Raw genomic sequence first — 20751 nt, 5'->3', positions numbered from 1 at the left:
GGTTTGGCCGCCCAGCAAGCTTGTGTTGCTCACAGTCGGGAGTTGCGACTTGCTCCTCAGAGATCTTAGAATGGCCCGCCAGGCCCAGACAGAGTGCTGCTGTTGTCACTGTCAGACGGGAGGTGGCCCACCCGGGGGTCGTGCGACAGGCGCCCCTCCCGCTGCCGCCCTTCCAGGCTTGCCCGGGTATACTGGCCTCCGGGCTAGTCCAGCCTTCCAGCCTACGGAGTCCCGTCCCACCCAGCTCTGACACCGGACAGAGCCCCGGCCTCGGAGCGGGCGGGGAAGCCGCTGGTGCCTTCGTCCCTCCCGAGCCCCATGGGCCCCTCTTGCTCAGTGTCTAGGGTCATTTTTTATAATACAGGACGCTTAGAAGCAAACCCGAATGTCACTAGAGCAGAGAACACCCGTGGCCCTGGCTCTCGGTTGCCCTTGTCACCACAGGATGTTTGCACAGACTGCACTTTGAGTCTGACACACCCTCGTACGTCGCGGTCTCGTGCGGAAGCCCCCGGCACGGCCTGACTTCCTGTCATTCTCTTGCTACAGTATTTCTTCCCCGAAGCGCCCCTCTTTCCTGACTCCTCGGCTGTGTGCGCCACCTGACCCCTGGCGCCGCATTGGTCACAGCATGTTTTCACCACGTCAGAATGTAAAGTAAGTTCACCGAGAGCCAGGGCCCCGCCATACAGCAAGTTTAAAGCAACTGCTTACAGCCGAACAAAAATGTTTTCATGCACAGAGTAAGAAATTCAGAGTATGCAAGGGCGTCAGGTGAAAAACTCAGTGTCCTTCCCACCTCTGACCTCCAAGGCCCGCCCCCCCCGGCCCCCCACGGCAGAGATAAACCAGTTTCTCACGCATCAACAATCTTCACGTACATCGAATGTTTTTACAAGAGGCCGCTCAGTGCTCATGAGACCCCGCTTGGACAGTGCGCCGACACAGAGCCGGGACTCATTCGTTTTAATGGCGGTACCATATTTTATTAGTACTGTCATTTATTTATTCTATTTTCTCTTGGTTGAGATTTAGGTTATTTCCAGGCTTTTGTAACAAGCGACGTTAGGTTGACTGTCCTTGTACAAGCGTCTTTGGAGCTAAGTGTGGATATTTCTGGCTGAATTCCTTAGTGTGAAAGGGCTGAGTCAAAAGGCTTTCTAGAGCTCCCTAACTCCTACGTGATCTCTTGTGGGGGGGTACCAAACTTCCCCCTCTCAATAAAGGAGAGGGCTAGTGTCCCCACTGCTTGATCCTGCAGAGCTGGCAGGTGTAAAATAGTTTTATCATAGCTTTATGTTTCCTAGACATATAATAGATCCTAGTGCTTTTGTCAGATTTGTTTTTTATGTTGATTATTTCTACCATTAATACAGTCATTTTGAAACTCGAAAGATCAGTGTTTAATATAAACATGTACCAATTGAAAAGCTGTATTTCATGTTCTTTGTCCATTTTTCTATTGGGTTGTTCGTACTGGTGTTTTCCAGGAGCACTTTACATATTAAGGTTTAGCCCATCATCTATTAGAAGTGTTTTTCTCCAATCTTGTCATTTGTCTTTGACTTATTTTATCTTTCAAGAACATTTATTTCTCTCTCTTTGCCAGGCATTTAAAGTCATCGTTAGTGTTTTTTTCATGTGGCTTCTGCATTTTGTGTCTTCTGTACTCTAAGGTTACATAACATTTGATATTTTCTTCTGGGAATGTAACATTTTATATTTAAGTTTTTGGTCTAATTCTAGAAAGTACTCCTGGGAATGACAATTAGGAACCCGAACTGCTTTTTTCCCAAATCGTTCGTCCCAACTCCATTTCCCGGAAAAGTCATCTTGCCCACTGGAGTGCCATCGCTGGCATCCCAAGCTGTGGCCTGCGTGCGGGTTGTTCCAGGCTGTCATCACCAGCCCGGCCCCTCCTCAGCCCTGCCTTTTCCTGGCCAGCCTTGGGCCAGCTTGTCCACTTCCCTGACCCCGACCTTTTTTGGAGAAAGTGGGATTGCTTAGATATGTAGATTAAGGTGACAGAAAATTGCTATCCTATAACTGACAGTTGATGCCTGGCATGTGTTCCACGCATTCTGGTTCCACAAGACACTTGTGACAGATCCTGCAAATCCAAGGAGGTGTGCGCCCCACCCCACTTCACCGGGCACATGCTGTCCTCAGGGCAGTGGCTTTTCTCAAGCGAGAACAGCGCCCTTCCTTTGGCACACACACCCTGCTGTTCCCTCAGCCGGCCCATTGCACATAGGGGACAAACTGAGGCTGGCCCCTGTGGGCCAGGCGCCTCCAGCTGACCTGGCCCGTGCTTGTCTGCGAGGACTCACCTCCCTCCATGTGGGATGCCTGTGAGGGGCTGCCATGGGCCGCTTCTGTGGGCCCAGGGAACCACAGGGCAGGATGGGGGAAGCCAGTAGTACATTCCAGGATGCGCCCCCCTTCCCTTCCACTTGGTACGGCCCATGGGCCAGGCCGCCTGGGAGAAAGACCAACTTTCGGTTCTCCATTTTGTGAGTTTTCTCGGACAGTGTGTTCACAGGCAGCAGTGTTCTCTTGCCCAGCAGGTGCCTGAGCATGCCCCCGCTCCAGGCAGGTGGCCCCCCAGAATCTCCAGTCGTGGCCTGGCGCACCTCGGACGTGGGCCCCTGCCAGGCTCCGATCTGAGATGAGGCCTCCAATGAGAGCCAACCCTTGGCTCGAGCGCCCCGATCTAAGACGTGGGCACTCTCCAGGATAGCATCTGTGTGTTTGATTCACGGTTGGAGTGCAGGGACCACACGTTGTCTGTGGAATTGCTCAGAAGGGGTGCCTACCCAGAATCACAGCCCCCGCCGCTGTGCATTTCAGAGCGCCTGCCATGTGCCGCATCGACCTTCACAGCAACCCCGGCCCCTGGGGTCGCCATCTCACTGCGCCCACTGACAGAGGAGACGGCTCAGACCTCGGGCTCCTTGGTGCTCACGCTCTCGGGCCACCACAGGCGTGCCCTGCTGGCAGACTGTGGCCACATGTGTGTCCACAGCAGGTGATGCTCGGAGGGGTTGGGGCCTGGCCAAGGTCTTGCTGGGAAGAGTTAAGCTGGGTGTTGTCTGAAGCTCAGTGCTCCCAGCAGAGGCCCCCAACCTGCTTGCGACCCATGTGGGAGGGGGAGGTGTCCTGAGGGCACCTGCCTCAGGCCAGGTCAGCCACAGCAGGGCCTGTGACACGTGGCCTGAGGCCAGGCAGCTGAAACCCCATCCAGCCTCTGTAAGCTGCTGCTTTCAGCTGGGTCCCGGGCCAACCGAGGACTGAGGGCAAGCAAGAGCTCTGGGGGTCCCCCCGGGAAAGGAAGCCAGTGAACACTGTGGGGCCGGGTCTGCCCCTCCCGCTACCTGGGGGAGAAGGAATGCAGGCCCTGGCTCTGTCCCCAGCAGCTCCGGGCAGGGGGCTGCCGTGTCCTGAGCGGCAAGACCAGCAGTGGACTCGTCTTCCAAGTGGAGGATGACAGCCACATGCCCTCCATCTGGCTAGGCTGGCCTGGGGCCCACTGTGCCTGGCCACGTCCCTTGTCCCACCCCGGGCTCTCGGCCCATGTGTGAGGACCCCTGGACCGTGACGAGTCGTCTCATGCAGTTGCCAATCAACAGGGCACCCTGGGGAGAACGCCGACTGCGTTAACTTCTGAAATGCCCCATCTTCGCAGTCCAGTGTCCTGCTGGCACGCGGGGTGGCAGCTTTGTGTTCATCCCAGAGCAGCGAGCAGGACCCACCGAGGGGTCAGGGTGGCACCTGCCAATGTCCGATGCCAGGCAGGTGGCGGAATCCTAGGAGATGGCTCCCTGCCCCCTAACCCCTGTGTCCTTTCGCTCTTCCCAAGGCCCCTGGTCCCTGCAGGGCCCCCCAGAGGTAACCAGTGTGGACAGGCTGCAGAGAGGTGGAAACGCAGAGGTCACAGCGTGAACTGGGCACACGCCGCCTTGGGAGCTGGAGCTGGCTCCTCCCACCTGACCTCGTGTCCTCGGTCCCCACAGCATGCCTGCCATAACCATAACCCACTCTGAGTTCCCTCCTTTTCCCCATTACAGACAGGTCAACTATACACACTTGCTTCCTTGTGACTGCTCCAGGACACAGGATCCGCTGCTGCGGTAAGCTGCCCGCAAAGCAGCGAGGCCGTGGCCGTTTCTGCTGAATGACTGCGCGTTAACGCTTCACGTTTGCTTCAGTTTCCATCTTGCAGTTGTTGGGGGTTGACAGCAAAGTCGCAAAGGCAGCCCAGTGCGTCGCGGTCTCCCCTTTACCAGCACGCCTCATGGAAACATGGTGCCTGCCCCACGGAGATGTTAGCTGGGTGCGTTCCCACCAGCCACCCCCAGACTGTACTCCGGGGTCGTCAGCTCTCCACGGATGGCCTTTTCTGTCCCCGGGTCCAACCCAGGCCCCCATGTGGCGTTCAGGCATCACGTCTCCCTATTTTCTCAGCCTAGTCTTGTTTTTCCTGACTTTATTTGGGGGACGCTGTGTGACCTGTCCACTAACCTGGCCTTTTTTCTCAGGAATAGACTGGGGTCGTGGGTTTTGGGGTAGACCAGACCATGGTGAGGTGCCCTTTTTGTTCCCTCCCATCTGGGGTCCCACACATGCACACAACATCACCCCGAGCTTGACCTTGACCTTGACCGAGACGGGGTCCGCAGGATGTCCCCGCACCTGGTTTCTGTCCTTCCCTTTCCCTGCCCTGTTCTCTGGAAGTGAGTTGCTGAGTCTCGCCCACGCGAAAGGGGGTTTATTTAGAAAATAATTTTCCATCCAGAGAAGTATAAAAAAGGACACATGGCCCATAATCGCACTACCTAGATACCTGTTGACATTTAAAGAAAATGAGAGTAAAAATACACATGGGTAAAAAAAAGGCTTGTACAGAAAGTACTATTAAAACCGTCAGAAACTAAAGGCTTCACTGTCTTAAAAGATCTGGCCCTTCCAGCGTGTCCGCGCACACAACCCCCGGAGCCCTGACGCTGACCTTCCCTGTGGGCACATGGGCCCTGGGGTGCACCTCCACCTCTATACCTGGCTGCATCTGCCCCCCACCTCGGCTTCCCTGGGCCCTGTGGCCAGGTGACAGCCCCTCCTGAGCTCCCTGGTGGCGCTGCTGGTGAAGGTAGAGACGGGCCCCCGTTTGTAAGTGAGGAAACGGGGGTCTGGAGAAAGGACAGACGTGGGGTGGGTGCCCAGCCGGCCCAAGCCCGGCCACCTGCACCTATGCTTTCCCCAGACCTGTGCCGCCTCGGCTCTTCCCAGGCAGGCCGCTCAGTCCCCTCCTGGCCTGTTAAATGGGGGTGACAACTCCTGAAGGGCCGTCGTGAGAATAGAGTGACTAGGCACAGGGTCGAGCTGAGCATGGGGTCAGGGAGGGGCGCTGGAGTTGTCGGGTTCTGAGGGTTCTGTTTGTGGTCGCCCAGGCGTCCCTGGGGCCTGGGTGTGGATGTGGCTGCCGCATCGGGGCTCCTGCCTGCAGAATGGCCAGCTCGCCGTGCACAGAGACCCCGATTATCGCCGGGAGTGGTGCACACCTGAAGCCCCGAGAGAATGTCTTGTCCAGGGCCACTGGTCCTGCCCGGCACAGCCAGGATGGCAGCCCAACCCCTGCTTTGCCAGAGCTCACGCTCCTGCCTGTGGGAACAGGGCGCCTCCTGGGGGCTTGTGTGCTTCAGGCCCCTGGGGGAGAGGCTACTTCCTCCACCCGCAGGTCTGTGCCCACTGCCTTCTGCCACTCCCCGCCTCCCCCTAGACTGTGAGCCCCTCGCGGGGGGCAGCCACTGGGGGCTTGCTCTGGCCCTTCCCACAGGGGTGGGCGGAGTGCAGGGTCTTTGCCGGCGAGCCTGGGGGTGGGCCGGCCCACAAGATGCTTCCTGCCTCTCCTGGATGTGGATGTGGACAGGCTGGGCTATGGGGGCTGGGCAGCACCTGAGGGCTGCTGAGGTGGGCGGTGGGGGCCGCCCAGGCGATCCACCTCCTAGAGGAGGCCCAGGCCGGGCCGGCAAGAATGCTGACGGCCAGCGCTCGGAGTGCCCACCTGGACAGTGGCAGTTCCAAGTGTCTCTCTGAGCCCGGGAGCCAGGGAGTGGGCTCCTGTGTCAAAGGGAGCCTGAAGTCAACACTTCGTGCCCCTCCCTCCGTCGGGCCGCCAGAGGGGGCTGGCTCAAGCTGGCCTTACCAAGAACAGTAGGGTCTAGTGGAGGGGGGGGCGGGTATCCAGGGGACAGTGGCTAGCCTGGGGGCAGAGAAGCAGAGCCGGGGCATGTCAGTTAGGGGTTGCAGGTGAAGAGAGTAAGGATACAGCCTCGGATAGGGCCGGGAACAGGGTCACAGCCTCTGTCCATATGCGACTCAGAGGGAATCACCAAGCAAGCAGGCACTGGACACTGGAACCCAGGCAAGGGGGCCGTCAGATCCAGGCAGGTCCGCCCCCTGGAGGCCGCTGGGGCCACTGTACGGCCTCTACCGCCAGCATCGGAAGGGGCGGGGGCGTGGTCGCAACGGAGGGGGCCATGTTGTCGCCCACTTCCGAGCAACCGCCACTTTTGGCCTGCGTGTTTGGCGAGCTCGGCCATCTACATCCCCGGCGTCCTTGCCGTTATTAAACAACTTGGCCTGGATGCGTTCGAGGGTTTGGAATGACCCCACTTTTATCGTCCAAGCCTTAAGGATCCCTGCCCAGCGCCGGGAAGCGATGTCACTGACCCACGTGTCCTAGCAGGGCCGGGACGCTCTGCCGCGCCAAAACGCCCGGAGCCCAGCCCTTTGCGACCCCGTAGGTTCCTCTTCGTGATCCCCCTGCTGTGGCCCTCCCCGAGCGGACACCGGTCCTCCCCAAACCTAGTGAGGCGCACACGAGTGACTCCCGAATGGGCCGCAAAAAGAGGAACGAACGCAGCTCGTTAGACCCGGCGAGGCGGGGCGCCTCACTGCGCCCGCTGCCTAGGCAGGGGAGGCCCCGCGGGGCTCCGGGAGCGGTAGAGGGGACTCCCGTGGAAGGGATCGAAGGGACGCAGATGCGCACGGTCAAGCAGGGCCCTAGGCCGGGGAGAAGAGGGGGAAGGGTCGCGCACGTGGCCGGGGGGCGGAGTTGGCCGCCTCCGCACCCCCACCCGGCCACGTGGGGTGCTGCGCCCTCCCTCATCGCTAGCGGGGGCGCGCCGGGGCCCGGGTGGAAGAGTCCGGGAAAGAGGCGGGCTCTCGATGGCCGCGCGCCCCGGCTTGGGGTGGGCACGCGCGGAGAAGGGAGGGGTGTGCCGGGAGGGGCGGGGTCACCCGGAGAGGGAGGGGCGTGACGAGAGGGGCGGGGCGCGCTCCGGAGAAGGAGGGCCGTTCCGGAGGGGGCGGAGCTCCCCAGCACGGGGAGGGGGCGCTCTGGGAAGGGGCCTTGGGGCAGCGCCGCAGAAGGTGCGCGCCGGGAAGGGTAGGCTCCCGGCCCCGCTTTGGGAAGGCGCATCAAGACAGGCAACGGGGTCGCGCTCCGGAGCAGGAGGGGGCGCGCCGAGGGGCGGCCCCTCCCGCCCGGACCCCGCCCCCGGCGGTCGCGCGCGGCTCGCGGGGCGGTGGAGGGCGCGCCGGGCAGGGGGCGTGGCCGCGGCGCCCCGAGGGGGCGTCCTCCGGGCGGGGCGGGCCGTGGCCGCCCCCGCGGGCTCCGGTGCGTCAGGGCGCGTCAGGCGGGGCGGGGCGGGCCGAGCGCGGGCGGCGGCGGCGGCGCGCGTCGGCCTCCTCCTCCTCCTCCGCCTCTTGCACTCGAGCAGCCACCGCCGGCCGGACGGGCTCCGCTACCGCCGCCTCCGCTCGCGAGCTCGGTCCGCGCCGCGCGCCCTTGCCCGGCATGTCGGCGGCTGTAGCGTGCGTGGATTACTTCGCTGCCGACGTGCTCATGGCCATCTCCTCGGGCGCCGTGGTGCACCGCGGGCGGCCCGGCCCCGAGGGCGCGGGCCCCGCCGCTGGCCTGGATGTGCGCGCGCCGCGCCGCGAGGCCGCCCCGCCCGGGCCCCCGGGGCCGCCGCCGCCACCCCCCGGGGCGGTCGCCGGCCCGGGCCCTGGAGCCGCCGCCGCCGCCGCACCTCACCTGCTGGCTGCCAGCATCCTGGCCGATCTGCGCAGCGGGCCCGCCGCGGCCCCGGGGGGCGCCTCGCCCGCCTCTTCTTCCTCGGCCGCCTCGTCCCCGTCCTCCGGCCGCGCCCCCGGCGCCGCGCCCGCCGCCAAGAGCCACCGCTGTCCCTTCCTGGGCTGCGCCAAAGCGTACTACAAGTCTTCGCACCTCAAATCGCACCTGCGAACGCACACAGGTCAGTCCCGCCGCGAGCCTGGCCCGCGCGGGGGCAGTCTCCGCGCCCCCTCCCCCGCCGGGACCCCGAAACTGCGTGGCGCGTGGGGGGCGGGGAGGGGGGCGCGCCCGGGCCGCCGCCGCGCCGGCCGGGAGGGCGGGGCCTCGGTGGGTGGGGCGCGCGCAGGGGGCGTGGCGGCCACGCGGTCCGGCGGCACGGGGATGGCGGGCGCGGCAGCAGCGGGGCGGCAGGGCCGGGGCTCGCTGGTTGCGCGGCGCCGCGGCGTCCACGGGTGGGATCGGGACTCTGGGGCAGTCCCCTCCCCCCGTGGCCGCCTTTCTTTATTTTCTGTTGCGTTCGGTTCTGGGTTGTGGGTTTCGTGGTTGGAGCCTTTGGCTGAGCGTTTCGTTCCTTTCTTTCTTGCCTCAGTTTATTTGTAGAGAGGCCGCGTCGGCGCCTCCGGTGTCGTCGCGTGGATTCACCCCAGAGGGCGGCGGAGCGCTTGGCGCGGGGCCAGGGTGGGGGGTGCCCGGCACGTTTCTTACGTGTTTTAATAACAGAGGGCGGGGCTGGGAGTGCGGGTCGCGGCCTGAGTCTGGGAGGAAGATTGCAGGGGGGGGGGAGGAGACCCCGGAGGGAGTCAGGTCCTCATCGCCTTTCTAGCGTGTTGGTTGCCCCCGCTTGTTCAGGGGACTCCGGAAGGTGCGCAGAGTTGAGGAGGAGGATTCTGCGACACCATCTCCTCTCATTGCTCAGCTGTGGGTGGAGGGGCAGCTAGGGGAGCTGGGAGGCCTGGGGGGGGCGCTGGTCACTCTTTAATTCTGTCATTCCCTCCCCTTGTCCCACTGAGGGTCCACTCTCCTCCCGGTACGTTCCTACTCTCCAACCTGAGCGTGCTCTCCAACTCCGACTTGGGTTGGGGGACAGGGGATGACAGGGGACGGCGCGCCTTGGTCGCCAGCCTGGCTTTGTCCCGTCGGTGGAGCAGGGGAGGCCATCTGGGAGCGGACTGTGAGGGTGCACTTCACTTTAGTGACCTGTCTTTGCCATTTTCTGGCACGTGATCTCCTCGTTCCAGGTGTCTCTTCTCAACCCTTACAAAGGGTGCCCAAGCGCTGCCTCCCTCTGAGGAGCACTGTGGGCGTCACGTTGGGCGACGGGCTCAGCGGACACGTCCCATTGTGGGGAAATATGGAGAGGGTACAGGAAAGCTGGTGGGCCCCCGTGGTGTGGCCGATGGCCGCACCTCGGATGCCACACGGATGCCTGCAGCTCCCCCTCCCCCCGTCTGGTACCCACTCTGCGCTCTTCACACCTCTCACCCAGTCGCCATCCCAGCCACCCCCCCTGCACCTGGAGGCTGTGTCCACATGCGTGCGCAGCCAGGACGGGACTTGGGGTGGGATCTGGGCGGTGTCTTCTTCGAGGTGGTAGGGTCCTCGTGTCTGTGGCAGGGACGTTTGGAGGTCCGTGATGATGGAGGGGTGTCTGTACGTGGGTCAGAGGGACCGTGCCCCTTTGGGCGGCCGGCTGATGTCTAGTTCTGTGGCTCATTTGGGGGAGTCTGCCTGTCTGGAGAGCGTGGGGATGGGGTTGGAGTGGGAGATTTCCGACGGGCAGAGGGACCCCGCCTCACTCATCATCGCACCCCTCTTCCTGTCCCTCTTTGGGCCCGAGGTGTGTGTTCTTTGGATGGCAGGACCCCTGAGAGTTTCCACTCCCTCTCCCACCTAACTCCACCCACCGTAGCCAGGCTTGGTTTGTTTTTTTCAGGCCCGGGATCAGACTTCCTGGGTGGCCAGGCACGAAGCACCATGGGATCCTTCAGAGCCTCCATAGGCCCCCCCGAGGGACCATCCCCAAGCCCGTGAGGAAGAAGGACTTGGGGCCAGGAGGCTGAATCGCAGCGTTGTGGGGAGCAGGGTGCCATCCAGGCTGAGTCCCCTGCCTGTGATAGCTGGGTTTCTGTATGTCCTGTCTTTGTGACAGCGGTGCAGGGACCTGGTGGGACACAGGTCCCCTTGGTTATTTTGCTACCAGCTTTGGACACTTGAGTGCTCACCGATTGCTCCTTCATGGGGCCCTCAGGACACCCAGGGCCACCAAGCCCTGCCTGGGCTCTGTATGAAGGCCTTTGGTCTTTCTGGCCCCCAGGGGAGGGGATCGCTGTTGTTAAACTTGTCTTCGAGGTGGGGAAGCCATGCCTGCTCGGGGTGTCCCAAGGCTAGGGACAGATCTGAGGAGGAGCGTAATTAGTTAGATGGTAGCTGTCGCTGAGCCCTCCCCAGGGAGGGCGCCCTGCCATCCCCCCTGAGGGTGTTTTCTCTGTGAAGCCAGTGCCAGTCTTCACCTGGCCCTGTTTGACAGACGGGTAGACTGAGGCCCCGGAGTCCAGCGTGGTACCCCCATCATCCCTGCTCCATTGACTCCGTGGAGTGGGAAGGCCAGGAGGGGTCATGGGGTCTTTTCACAGGTCACCACCTGCCCAGGGAGCGGGGAGGGCTGTCCTGCGGTCACCTGTGCCCTGCTTACAGCCCCTGGCCCAGCACAGAGTGCTCCTGCGTTGGGCGGGCAAGGACTTTGGAAGCTGCTGGAGATGTTGACGCGGTTGCCGTGGATACGAGTGCGCGAGAGCGGGGAGCTGGGGCGGGGGCGGGAGGAGAGGCTGGCTGTCTACTTGCTCTCCCAGCCTCCCTGTCTCTGGACGGCTCCCCCGCCTGCACCGCCAGCGTCCAGCACAGCACGCAGTCAACCATGTGTGCCTGGAGGGGCACTCAGGCACCCGGACTCCCACCCACTTGATGCCAGGTGCTTCCCCCCCCCCACCCGGCTATGACAACCGTAGATGTCCCCACTTATCGCCTAGTGTCCCCTAGAGAATGGCAGGATCTCCCCAATTCGAGACCCCCGTTTTACTCTAAAGCTGTCTACTTAAGTCTGAGATGAGAAGTATTAGCTGAGCACCTACTGTGTGTAGGACACTGGGGCTGACCCAGTCCTGTCTCCTGGGACCCAGGGACCTTGGCGGATTGCCGAAGGAAAAGTTTTCCTCGAAGAAGCCTTAGTAGAGACCTGAAGCCCTTGGATGAGGTCCCAGGAAAGGGGTGACACCCTGGCTGCAAGGGGTGGGGGCAGGGGCCCTAGGGTGCAGATTCGGAGGATGCTGTGGTGGTGTGAGATGGGGAGGGGGCAGGGTAGGCGAAGGGTTCCTTTTAATCCTGTTAAGGGCGGGGGGGCAGGCTGGAGGCCAGCCAGGTTTCAGAGGAAACTGTTTAGGAGAAGGACTAAAGTTGGGGCGGGCTGGGGAGGGAGGGAGGACCAAGTTATGGACTGGGGGGTGGGGGAGAAGCCTCAGATGGGGTGGGCAGGAGGCGTGGTGGGTGGCAGCGATGACAGTCTGCTGAAGAGGCCCCAGGAGGAGAGACAGATGGGGATACTGAGGCCTAGAGGGGCAGAGTTCTCTTAAGGTCAGGTGGAGCTCCAGACACTGGCGGCTTATGGGGAGATGGGGGACATTACCAGGCCCAAGGTGGGCCAGGGTGCCAGGGCTGCTTCCCTACCTAGCCCCCCACCCCCATGGGCAGGGTGGGGTGAGCAGCTGGTACTGGTTATAGCTGCCTGTGCCCCAGCTGGGGGGTGGAGGAGGGCCCCCCAACATTGTCCAGGGCGATAACCACCTGCCACCCAGGCTCCCTGATAAAGTGGCCCAGATGGCCCAGCAGTGGGCAAACGATACTGGGCTAAGGAGCAGGCCCCAGGGAGGGCGGGGGCTGAGCCGGCTGCTCTCACGCAGCCATGTTTCCAGAACGTAATGTCTCTGGAACACACGTGTGCCTGGGGGTTCTCTCACCCCAGGCACCAAGAGCCCCCCTTCACGCCAAAGATACCATTCTGGATGGGAAGGGAGCTGGGGCAGCTTGGGCCCTCCAGGAGGGAGGAAGGTCAGGGGAGGGCTCAGACTGCTCTTCTTTGAAATAAGGGGGGGGTTAGTCCTAGCTCCTGGGGGGTGATAAGCAAGGTGATGGACACACGGGAGCCACTGCCCAGGCCGGACCCGGACCTGGAGCCTGAGTCTCCCAGCCTTTGACTTTTTCCTGAGGGGTATTCAGCACCAGCGTGCCAGGTTGGTGCGCTCAGCCTCACAGGTATGCTCAAGGTCACACCCAGGAAGTGCTGAGCACAAGGATGGAAAAGCCCCGAAAGGGGACAGTGGGAGGTGGGGACACCAGCAGGGTAAGGAGAGACCACTTTGAGGGGGCGGCACCGAGCAGAGGAGACCGAAATTCCAGGCTGCAGGAGTGTGGTGTTTGGGGAGTGGCTGGTGGGGCCACAGAGACGCCCTGTCTGTGGCAGGGGGTGGGAGGGAGCGAGGGGCCAAGGTTAAGACTCCGGCTTTGACTCTGAGCCAGGGGCAGCTCTGGGAGGGTGCATAGCAGAGCAGACCGGGTGGCCCAGGCACCAGCTGATGGGCTACTGCAGTGGTCCAAGCCTGAGCTTGGGGCCAGAGCCACGTTGGGGGCTGGAGATGGTTTGAAGTGGGGGTTGACTAGATTTGTTGCCAGGTGCCCTGTGGGGAGGTGACAGATTGACATGGTCGAGGAAACGCCTCCCTAGGCTTTTGGTAGCAGCAGCAGAGTGGCCGACAGGGCGGTGGGTGGTCAGTCTTAGGTTTGGGGGGAACAGGGCCCCCCTGGAGCAGATGACTCTCCCACAGATGAGTCTTTGTAAAGCCATCAGGGTGGCCAGCCACAGGGGGACACCTGCCCTGCCCTCCAGACCTCACCATCCATTTCGCAGCCTTTCTGCTGTGTTACCAAAACCGTCTTTTGGGTTCTCTGCGGTCTGCTCAGGGCCATCTCCTTCAGGAAACCCCCGAACCCCTTCCTTTCTCCCCCTCCCCATCTGCTGCAGCTTTAGCCTCCTTCAGCTCTCGGGAGACGCTGTGCCCCTCCCCCACCCGTGCCGTCCACCTGGGAGGTGGGCATTTGTACAAAGGCCCTCTGCCGGCAGCCCTTCCCTTCTCACCCCTAGGGTTGACCTCAGAATGTCAAGGTGAAGCTTAGCTGTCTGACGCAAGGGCCCTTGGCCCCTGCCCCAGCCCAGGGAGGTGGGACACTCTGGCCTGTGAAGGCCTAGCAGGCCAGGCGGGCCTGGCACACTGTACCGCCTCCGTTTTTCTGACCCTGCGTGGCATCGGGCAGGCTCCAGCTGTTCTGAGTTCGCCCCAGCCCAGCGCAAGGCACAGGGTCAAGTCCACAGTGGCCCCTCCCACCGAATACTCCCCAGCATGGGTTCCGGCCAGGTCGTGTGGCTCAGCCTGGTGGCTGCACTTGGGGCCCGCACCAGCCCTGAGCCCCCAAATATTAGCTTTTTTCGCGGCCAGTGGACTGCGAGAGGGTGGCAGGGCCTGGCATCCTGCAGGCATTCGCGCCCAGCATTGCGGGGGCTGGAAGCCTGCGCACCCGGGTCCCCGCCACCCACGCGTGCACGTGCGCTTCCCAGGAACTGGGCATGGGGCAGGGCTGGCAGGCATCCAGGCCCGCGGAGGGACCCCAGCCCGGTCCCCCGGCCCGGTGGGAGCGGGACCACGTGAACGGGGCGGGCTGGGGCCGCGGATGTCCCCGCCGCCGAGCTACGTGCGGCAGCTGTGTTCCCGGCGGCTGCGTGCGCCCGGCCGCGGCGGCCGCTGGCGCGGCTCGTGCAACCTGCTCGTTGCAAAGTGGAACTGCGGGGCGGAAGGGGGGGAGGTGGGGACCAGCCCCGCCGCCCTAAATGGGGAAGTGAGCCAACTGCGGGGCGCACCGGCAGCGGGATGACCCCCCACCTCCCTTCTGCTCCCTGCAAGATGGCGGCACGACTGCGTGCCCCCTCGAGGGGGCGTCGCCGCCCAGGCCCGGGGTTTGGCGTAGCGCAAGGAGCGCGATCCCCGTAGCCAAAGTCCCCTCCCCCAGACCGCGGTCTTCGGGAACTGTCAGATCGGAGTGGTCACCCTAGGGTGGGGTTGGGGTCCCTTCCGGGGCTGTTTCGAGCTCTCTGATTTTTGGAGAGGACACCCCGCTGTGACCCCTCCCCCCCGCAGTCGCTGCTGACCCTGCCTTCCGGATTGTTGGGGGAGGCATGGAGCGTGCCCGTGGTCCTGGGGACAGTTGCTCTCCCCCCCAGCAGGGCACTTATGGCCTGTGACGCGCCCCCTCCCTCCCTCGGGGAGGCTGGCACCATTGCCCCTTCCCAGACACCTGAGCTCCCCCTAGCTGTGAGCATGACTGACAGGTGCCCCGCAAGAAACCTGGGGGGCTGCTGGGCTTTGACCCCTCTGTCGTGTTCGGCTTGTCCGGGTGTGGCTGGCAGGAAGGGTGGGGGAGGGGAGCTCAGCTAAGCCTCTCTGGAGTCCCCTGGTGGCTCCCCCAGCCCTTCTCCCCAAGGCAGGCCGTGAGCTTTGAGCAGAAACGTCACCGCGTAACCCTGAGAATCCAGGCCCTGCTCCCCGCCGTGGCTGCAGGTCTGTCTCATGGTCCCTCCTGCTGGTTCCTGGTCATCTCTGCACTCCCCACCATGGTGCTGCTTTGAGGGTCTTATCTGATTCCTGACTGAGAAACCCCGCCTGTCTGTCTCCTTCCCAACCCCCCCCCCCCACGGTGGGCGTGTTCCCTGAGACAGGATCAGCCCGGGTCGCTGAAGTGTTCTGGAGAGTGGGCCTCCCAGTGTGTGTAACCCCTTACCCCGCTGTGGTCCCCCCTACCCGGTCCTGGGGCTCCCTTCCTACACGGGACTCCACCCAGTGCCACAAGGGGTGTCACACACCCATGTGGGCGCCCGGGCTCGCGTGTCTACATTCCATCCACACACGTCCACGCACTTCAAAACCCTTGGGCCTTGGGCCGAAGAAGGCCCGGAGATTCTGGGGTTCCAGATACCCACGTCGGGGGTCTTGCAGGGCGCAAGTTCCAGAAGCCCGGCCCCTTTGGCTTGGGCGTGGCAGGGGCCCGGGGTCGACTGAGTCCAAGGGTGCGGCCCTTGGCGCCCCCGGCCGGATGGGGAGACGCTTGGCGGGGGGCACGATTCTGGGGCAGAGACCCCAGACCGGGTGGGGATGGGGACCTGCGCCGCGGGGATGGCGGCGGCCTGTGGGGCAGACTGGGCGCGACCGGCCTGGGCGGTGGGAGTGGTCTGTGGAGGAAGTTGCAGGGTGGCAGCCACCTTCCCCCCCCTCCAGCGCCATCTGTTCCGCGGGGGCGGGGCGACTCCGCGGCTGCGGCCTCTGCGCCCCGCCCCTTCCCGGCGGTGCCGCGCTCTTCCCGCGCCGGGCAGGGCCAGTGGGGCGGTTGTGCCCGATTTTGCGGAGCTGCAGGTGGCTCGGGCGGTCTTTCGGATGTCTCTCTGCCCATGGAGGGGGACCATGAGGGTCACTGGAGGGGGTCAGGCACGGGGAACTACCTAGACGATGCCTTCCACTCGGCGCCCCGGTTGATCCTTTCCAAAAGGAGGGAATTTAGCTGGGGTTGGTAACACCTGGGAGACCCCGAATGCCCCAAAGGAGGGGTGGGAAGGAGCCGTTGGCCAGAGAAGCCCCCCAAAACCCAGCGTGCACCTGAGCGTGTACGTGTGTGTGGCAAATACACTCGTAACCAGGTGGGTCGTCCGGGATTCGCGGGGTGGGGGGCACCCTGGTAGAGCCTAGCCTCTGTAGGTGCCACCTTTGACCAGCGGGAAGTGCTCGCAGTCGTGTAATTACGGGGCCCTAGGCAACCCCGCGCGCGGATATTCACCAGGACTTCGGAAGATGAGTCGATGTCTTTTATTTTTGCGCGTTGACACGTTTTAAATTCACACCCCAAAGTCAGCTTCTAGAGCAAGGGGAGGGGTGAGACACGGGACCGGGATGCTTCGGGATCTGGTGGGACGTTCTTCTCTCCCTGTCCCTCCATCCCCACCACTGACCGCTCTCTGTCCTCTGTCTCCTCCTTCCAGGTGAGCGCCCCTTTGCCTGCGACTGGCAGGGTTGCGACAAGAAGTTCGCGCGCTCGGACGAGCTGGCCCGCCACCACCGGACGCACACGGGGGAGAAGCGCTTCCCCTGCCCTCTCTGCTCCAAGCGCTTCACCCGCAGCGACCACCTGACCAAGCACGCGCGCCGCCACCCCGGCTTCCGCCCGGAGCTGCTCCGGCGCCCGGGCGCCCGCAGCACCTCGCCCAGCGACTCCCTGCCCTGCAGCCTGGCGGGCAGCCCCGCGCCCAGCCCCGCGCCCAGCCCGGCCCCCGCCGGTCTGTAGGGCCCAGTCCAGCCGGCTCGGAGCACCAGCAACACGCCTGCTGTCCAGGCCCGGGGTGGGCGTGGACTGACAGCCGCCCGGCCCCTGCCAGCGTTCCCTGAGGGCCATAAGATGCCCCTGCTCCCTCAAGAGAGCAAGCAGGGGGCCCCAGACTGGGCTGGGATCAGCTGGACCTTGGAGGTGGCCCTCGGGAGGGGTGGCTGGGGCCGCGTCTGTAAATAGCCATGACCATAACTTCCCATCTGTTAAACTGGGACTCCAGGTGGGTGGCCTGCAGGTGTGCCCCTTCCCCCTTCAGCCACTTTCCCTGCTTTGGGGTGTGTGTGGGCCTGAGGGGCAGCCCCGCAAAGGCAGCCCCTGCCCAGTGCTTGAACTCCGTCCCCAGGCCCCTCTCTCCAGTTTGGGATGAAGTGTGTAAAGAGCCATAGAGGAACCAGGGGTGGTGACGGAGGGCCCACGTGTCCCCACCCCCTACCCGCCCTGGCCCCCTCACCCTACAGAAAGCCATTGGAGAAGTTTCAGGGAAACGGGGGTGTGGCCTGGCCGCCCCCACTCGGGTACTGATCTCAGGTGTCCATGGGCTCTGCCCCACTGCCCATGGGAGGGGCCCGGCTCCCCAGCAGCAGGGCGGGGGTGGGGAAGGGGGAGGGTCTCCATGGTCGGGTCTTCTGAGATGGGGGAAGGAGAAGGAAGGTTCTTCCAAAGAGAGGTTGACTCGCTTTGGGGGCGGGGGTGGATATCGGGATGACGTGTGTATGCCGGCTTATTTATTTTTCTGTTTGCTGGCCGGGGGGCCGCGCTACCCCCCTGGGTGGGTGTGGGGAAGCTGGCGCTAGGGCCGCTCTGCTCCTGCTGGGGGTAAGTTCCCCGACTTTGGCCTTCCGCAGCATTATGTGACAATCACTCCCTCCCCTTAGGGACCAGACAGCCACTGGGCAAAATCCCACTCCCCCCACTCTGCTCCATCCTGCCGCCGGCTGCATAGACCAGCGGATTGGAGGCAGGACTGGCCCCGAAGCCCCAGGGAATAGCTCGTTTTTTTGGACCGGGTAGAATATTTTTTCAGGCGCCGATCCCTTTCTTGATCTGGGCCCCGTGGGTGGTCTGTCTTGCTCAGGGTGTGGGGGGTGGGTCCGAGTGATCTGGATTTAGAGTAGGGAGGTGCCACGCCCTCTCCTGGTGGACAGAGAGACTGAGCACCTCTGCCCCCAGACCCTAACAGGGCCTGTCCTCCCCTCTCCCCGCCATTGACTGCAGGAGGTTTGCGGTGTCCCCACGCGTTCCACAGCCTGCTTTGTCCCCCAACTGGGGGCCAAGGGTTGGGTGGTGGCGCTGTAGTGGACCAGGACCCGGCCTGGCGGGATCCAGGGACGGGTGCCTGGGGTGAAGCCCACGTCCAGGAGGTGGTAAAAGGCTGTCGTCGGTGGGGGCGGGGCCGGCTCGTGCATCCTTGTGTCTGTGTGGGTGACTCCCTCGGAAGTCCCAGCCTGGCAGGTGCCTGCCCATAGACGGACTGCGGGGCCCAGGAAGCTGAGGACTCTGGCCGCCCTTCTCCACCAATGGGCCATTGGTTATTGGGACCTGGTTCCAGCCACTTAGCTGTCACCTCTCAAGGGGGGGGAGGGCCCCTAGGGACTTGTATTTTCTGGTGGCACCCTCTCCCCTGCCCTGCCTTGCCTCGTCCTTGTATTTAATTAATTAAACAAGCCCTTTTTTAAACCCGACTCGGTGCCTGTGTGGTTTTTCCCATCGCGGGCACCCAGCTGGTGGGCCCTCTGAGCCCCTCTGTCCCACTCGCCAATGTGGCCTCAAGGTCACCAATCTTCTGGGGAAACTGAGGCAGTGGGCTAGTGAACTCAGGAACCTGGTGAGGGTCTTGGCAATTCCATAGTGGCTGGGACACAAAATAATGCCCCCCCCAGCAGCGCACGCTGCAGCCCAGTGTCACCTACGCCTCACGCAGCTGCACCCCCTCCCCGTCCCGTTACCAGGCAACCGAGGCGCAGTGACTCGGAGCCCGGGGGCGTCCGCTGCCCGCCCCCTTCCGGCGTGTATGTGTGTGTTGGGGGCAGCTGGGAAGCTCGCGCCCCTGGGGGCCACTGGCGGAGCGACAGGGCTCCACGGGGGGGGGGGGCGTCCAACGGCCTCACTGCCCCGCCACCCGTGCCCTATTAGGCTTCTGTGCCCAGTCCGGCCGCTCCTGTATTGTAAGCCTACTGTACGCCAGCTCCCAATGGAAGGAAGAGTTGGGGGGGGAGGGGCCCCTTGGGCAGGGGGGATTAGCGTCCCCGGGAGCATTGGTAAACTGGCGCGAGCTTTGAACTCCCTTCCTAGGAAAAATGCACCTCAGATTCCAGTGGTCCCCAGGGTCCCGAAGGCTGGTGTGGCTGCGGTGGGGGGAGTTTAGACCTCCCCGGGGCGCTTCTCTACTTCCCGCCTTCGGGAAGCCGGCGGCCTCGCCATCTGGTGACCGCTCCCGGTATTGCACCGCGGTCTCCCACCCAACCCTTCCCAGGGTCCTGCCCTTGAATCCGCCAAGGTCGACCACGACCTGAGTCTGGGTCTTTATTCGGTCGGCCTTCCTCTTGCATCTCCTTCGCTCCTGCTTCACTCATTTTCTTTATCTATTGGATTTTGCCTTGAAAGCTGGCAGACATCTCTCCCTGGACTCCTGTGGCGTCTGCTCCTTTGCAGCAGAGTCCTGGAATGCAGGGGTCCACTCGCGCAGGCGCTCCCCTCGGTCTCTCCTGGACACTCTTCCTACGTGCCCTGGAAACAGCTCAAAAGATGTCACCCCATGCCTCCTGGATGCTCCACTGCCATGCAGCCTCGGGGACCCCTGACCCCCTCGCTATGCTCCTGGCACACTCAGGTCCCCTAGCTTGCCGACGACGATGCCCCTGGTCCATCGCCAGCCGGAACTCGCCTTCAGCTCCAGACCCAGAGATTCCCAGGCCCCCGCTCTGCTGCCGGGCTGCCCTTCACTATCACCTTTCCAGTCACTGGCTGCTCTCTCTATGTGAGCAGATCGGAATCCTTGGGGTCACCCTTGACCTTGACTCTTTGTCTCACCACCACACCCAGTCTATCTTGAAATCTCCCTAAAGCTGTACCTTTAAAATATATTCAGAATCTGCCCACTTCTCCCCCTTCCTCTGCCTCCACCCAGGTCCAGCCCCCATCTTTGCTCTCCTGGACCCCCATAGTCTGTCCTCCCGGAAGCAGCCAGGAGAGGGCGCGTGAGTACCGAAGTCAGGCCCCACCCCTCTACTCACAGCCATCCAGGGTTCCCACCTCCCTGAATTTTTATTTTTTTAACACACAACTTTTAAATGTATCTTTAACACAAATGAGCCTGAGGAATCAGTCAACATCTCGGCATTTCTATAGCTCAACAACTTAGATCTTCGTCAGCCTGCTGGACTGTTCCTTTTTCAGAAACATAGATGCCATGCAAAATTTTTCTGATATCCTTGTTTTTAACTGTTGCGGCTTATTGAATCAAAGCAGCTGAATTTGATACAAGTTCAGTGTCATTTCCTTCAAGAATTAACTCATCTTTCTGGGCTTGAGATACCGAACAAGCAACACCTGACCTCATCCGAACCCTGCGGATGTATTTTTCACCCAAGAAATTTTGGATTTTAACAAGAGAACCATTCTCCTGAATAACGATGTTGATGGGGAGGTGAGTGTACACTGATGTCGCCTTGTAATGGTGACCTTACAAGGAATGTAATGGAAGCCAGTGTAACGCCTTGAGTATGTTCTGTGCACGACTACAGACAGCAAGCAGTAGCCTTTCTTTTTTCCCCATTTGTCAACCCAGAGCCTCTTCTTTTCTTTCCAAGGACACCAAGTTCTATGTTGATGTGACTTGCAGTCCCTAAACAGGGTGCCTGTAGGGCTGGCCCTTTGCGATAACTGTGCGTCCAGAGTGATTTTCTGGAATGTTGACAGTCTGATTGCTGAGAATAGCTTTCATCCCCGTGGTCAATGCAACAGAGAGAGCGCGCTCGGGTTTTTATGTGACATCTCCCCAAGTTCTAAACATGGGCAGTGAACACATTTACGTCATTTTAAAAACTAGTACAGAAACCAACTGCTGCTCAGCCATATACACCTGCATGCATGTTCGCAGTAGACAAAGGCGGAAACAACCCAAACGTCAGTCATCTGATGAA

At 62.4% G+C, this 20751-nt stretch overlaps 1 protein-coding gene across 1 annotated transcript; it reads left to right on the top strand.

Annotated features, from left to right (window-relative positions):
• Positions 1–7709: 7709 nt before the first annotated feature.
• Positions 7710–18291, top strand: KLF16 (KLF transcription factor 16). Its single transcript, XM_039839120.1, has 2 exons — positions 7710–8318; positions 16266–18291. The coding sequence occupies exons 1-2, from the start codon at positions 7859–7861 to the stop codon at positions 16565–16567; spliced, it is 762 nt and encodes a 253-aa protein (XP_039695054.1). The 5' UTR covers positions 7710–7858; the 3' UTR covers positions 16568–18291.
• The last annotated feature ends 2460 nt before the right edge of the window (positions 18292–20751 follow it).

This window comes from Pteropus medius, unplaced genomic scaffold (genome assembly GCF_902729225.1).
Source record: "Pteropus medius unplaced genomic scaffold, Ma_sr-lr_union100, whole genome shotgun sequence".
NCBI classification, from domain to species: Eukaryota; Metazoa; Chordata; class Mammalia; order Chiroptera; family Pteropodidae; genus Pteropus; species Pteropus medius.
The sequence above is the reverse complement of the archived record's forward strand: the minus strand, read 5'-3'. Positions and strand labels throughout refer to the sequence as shown.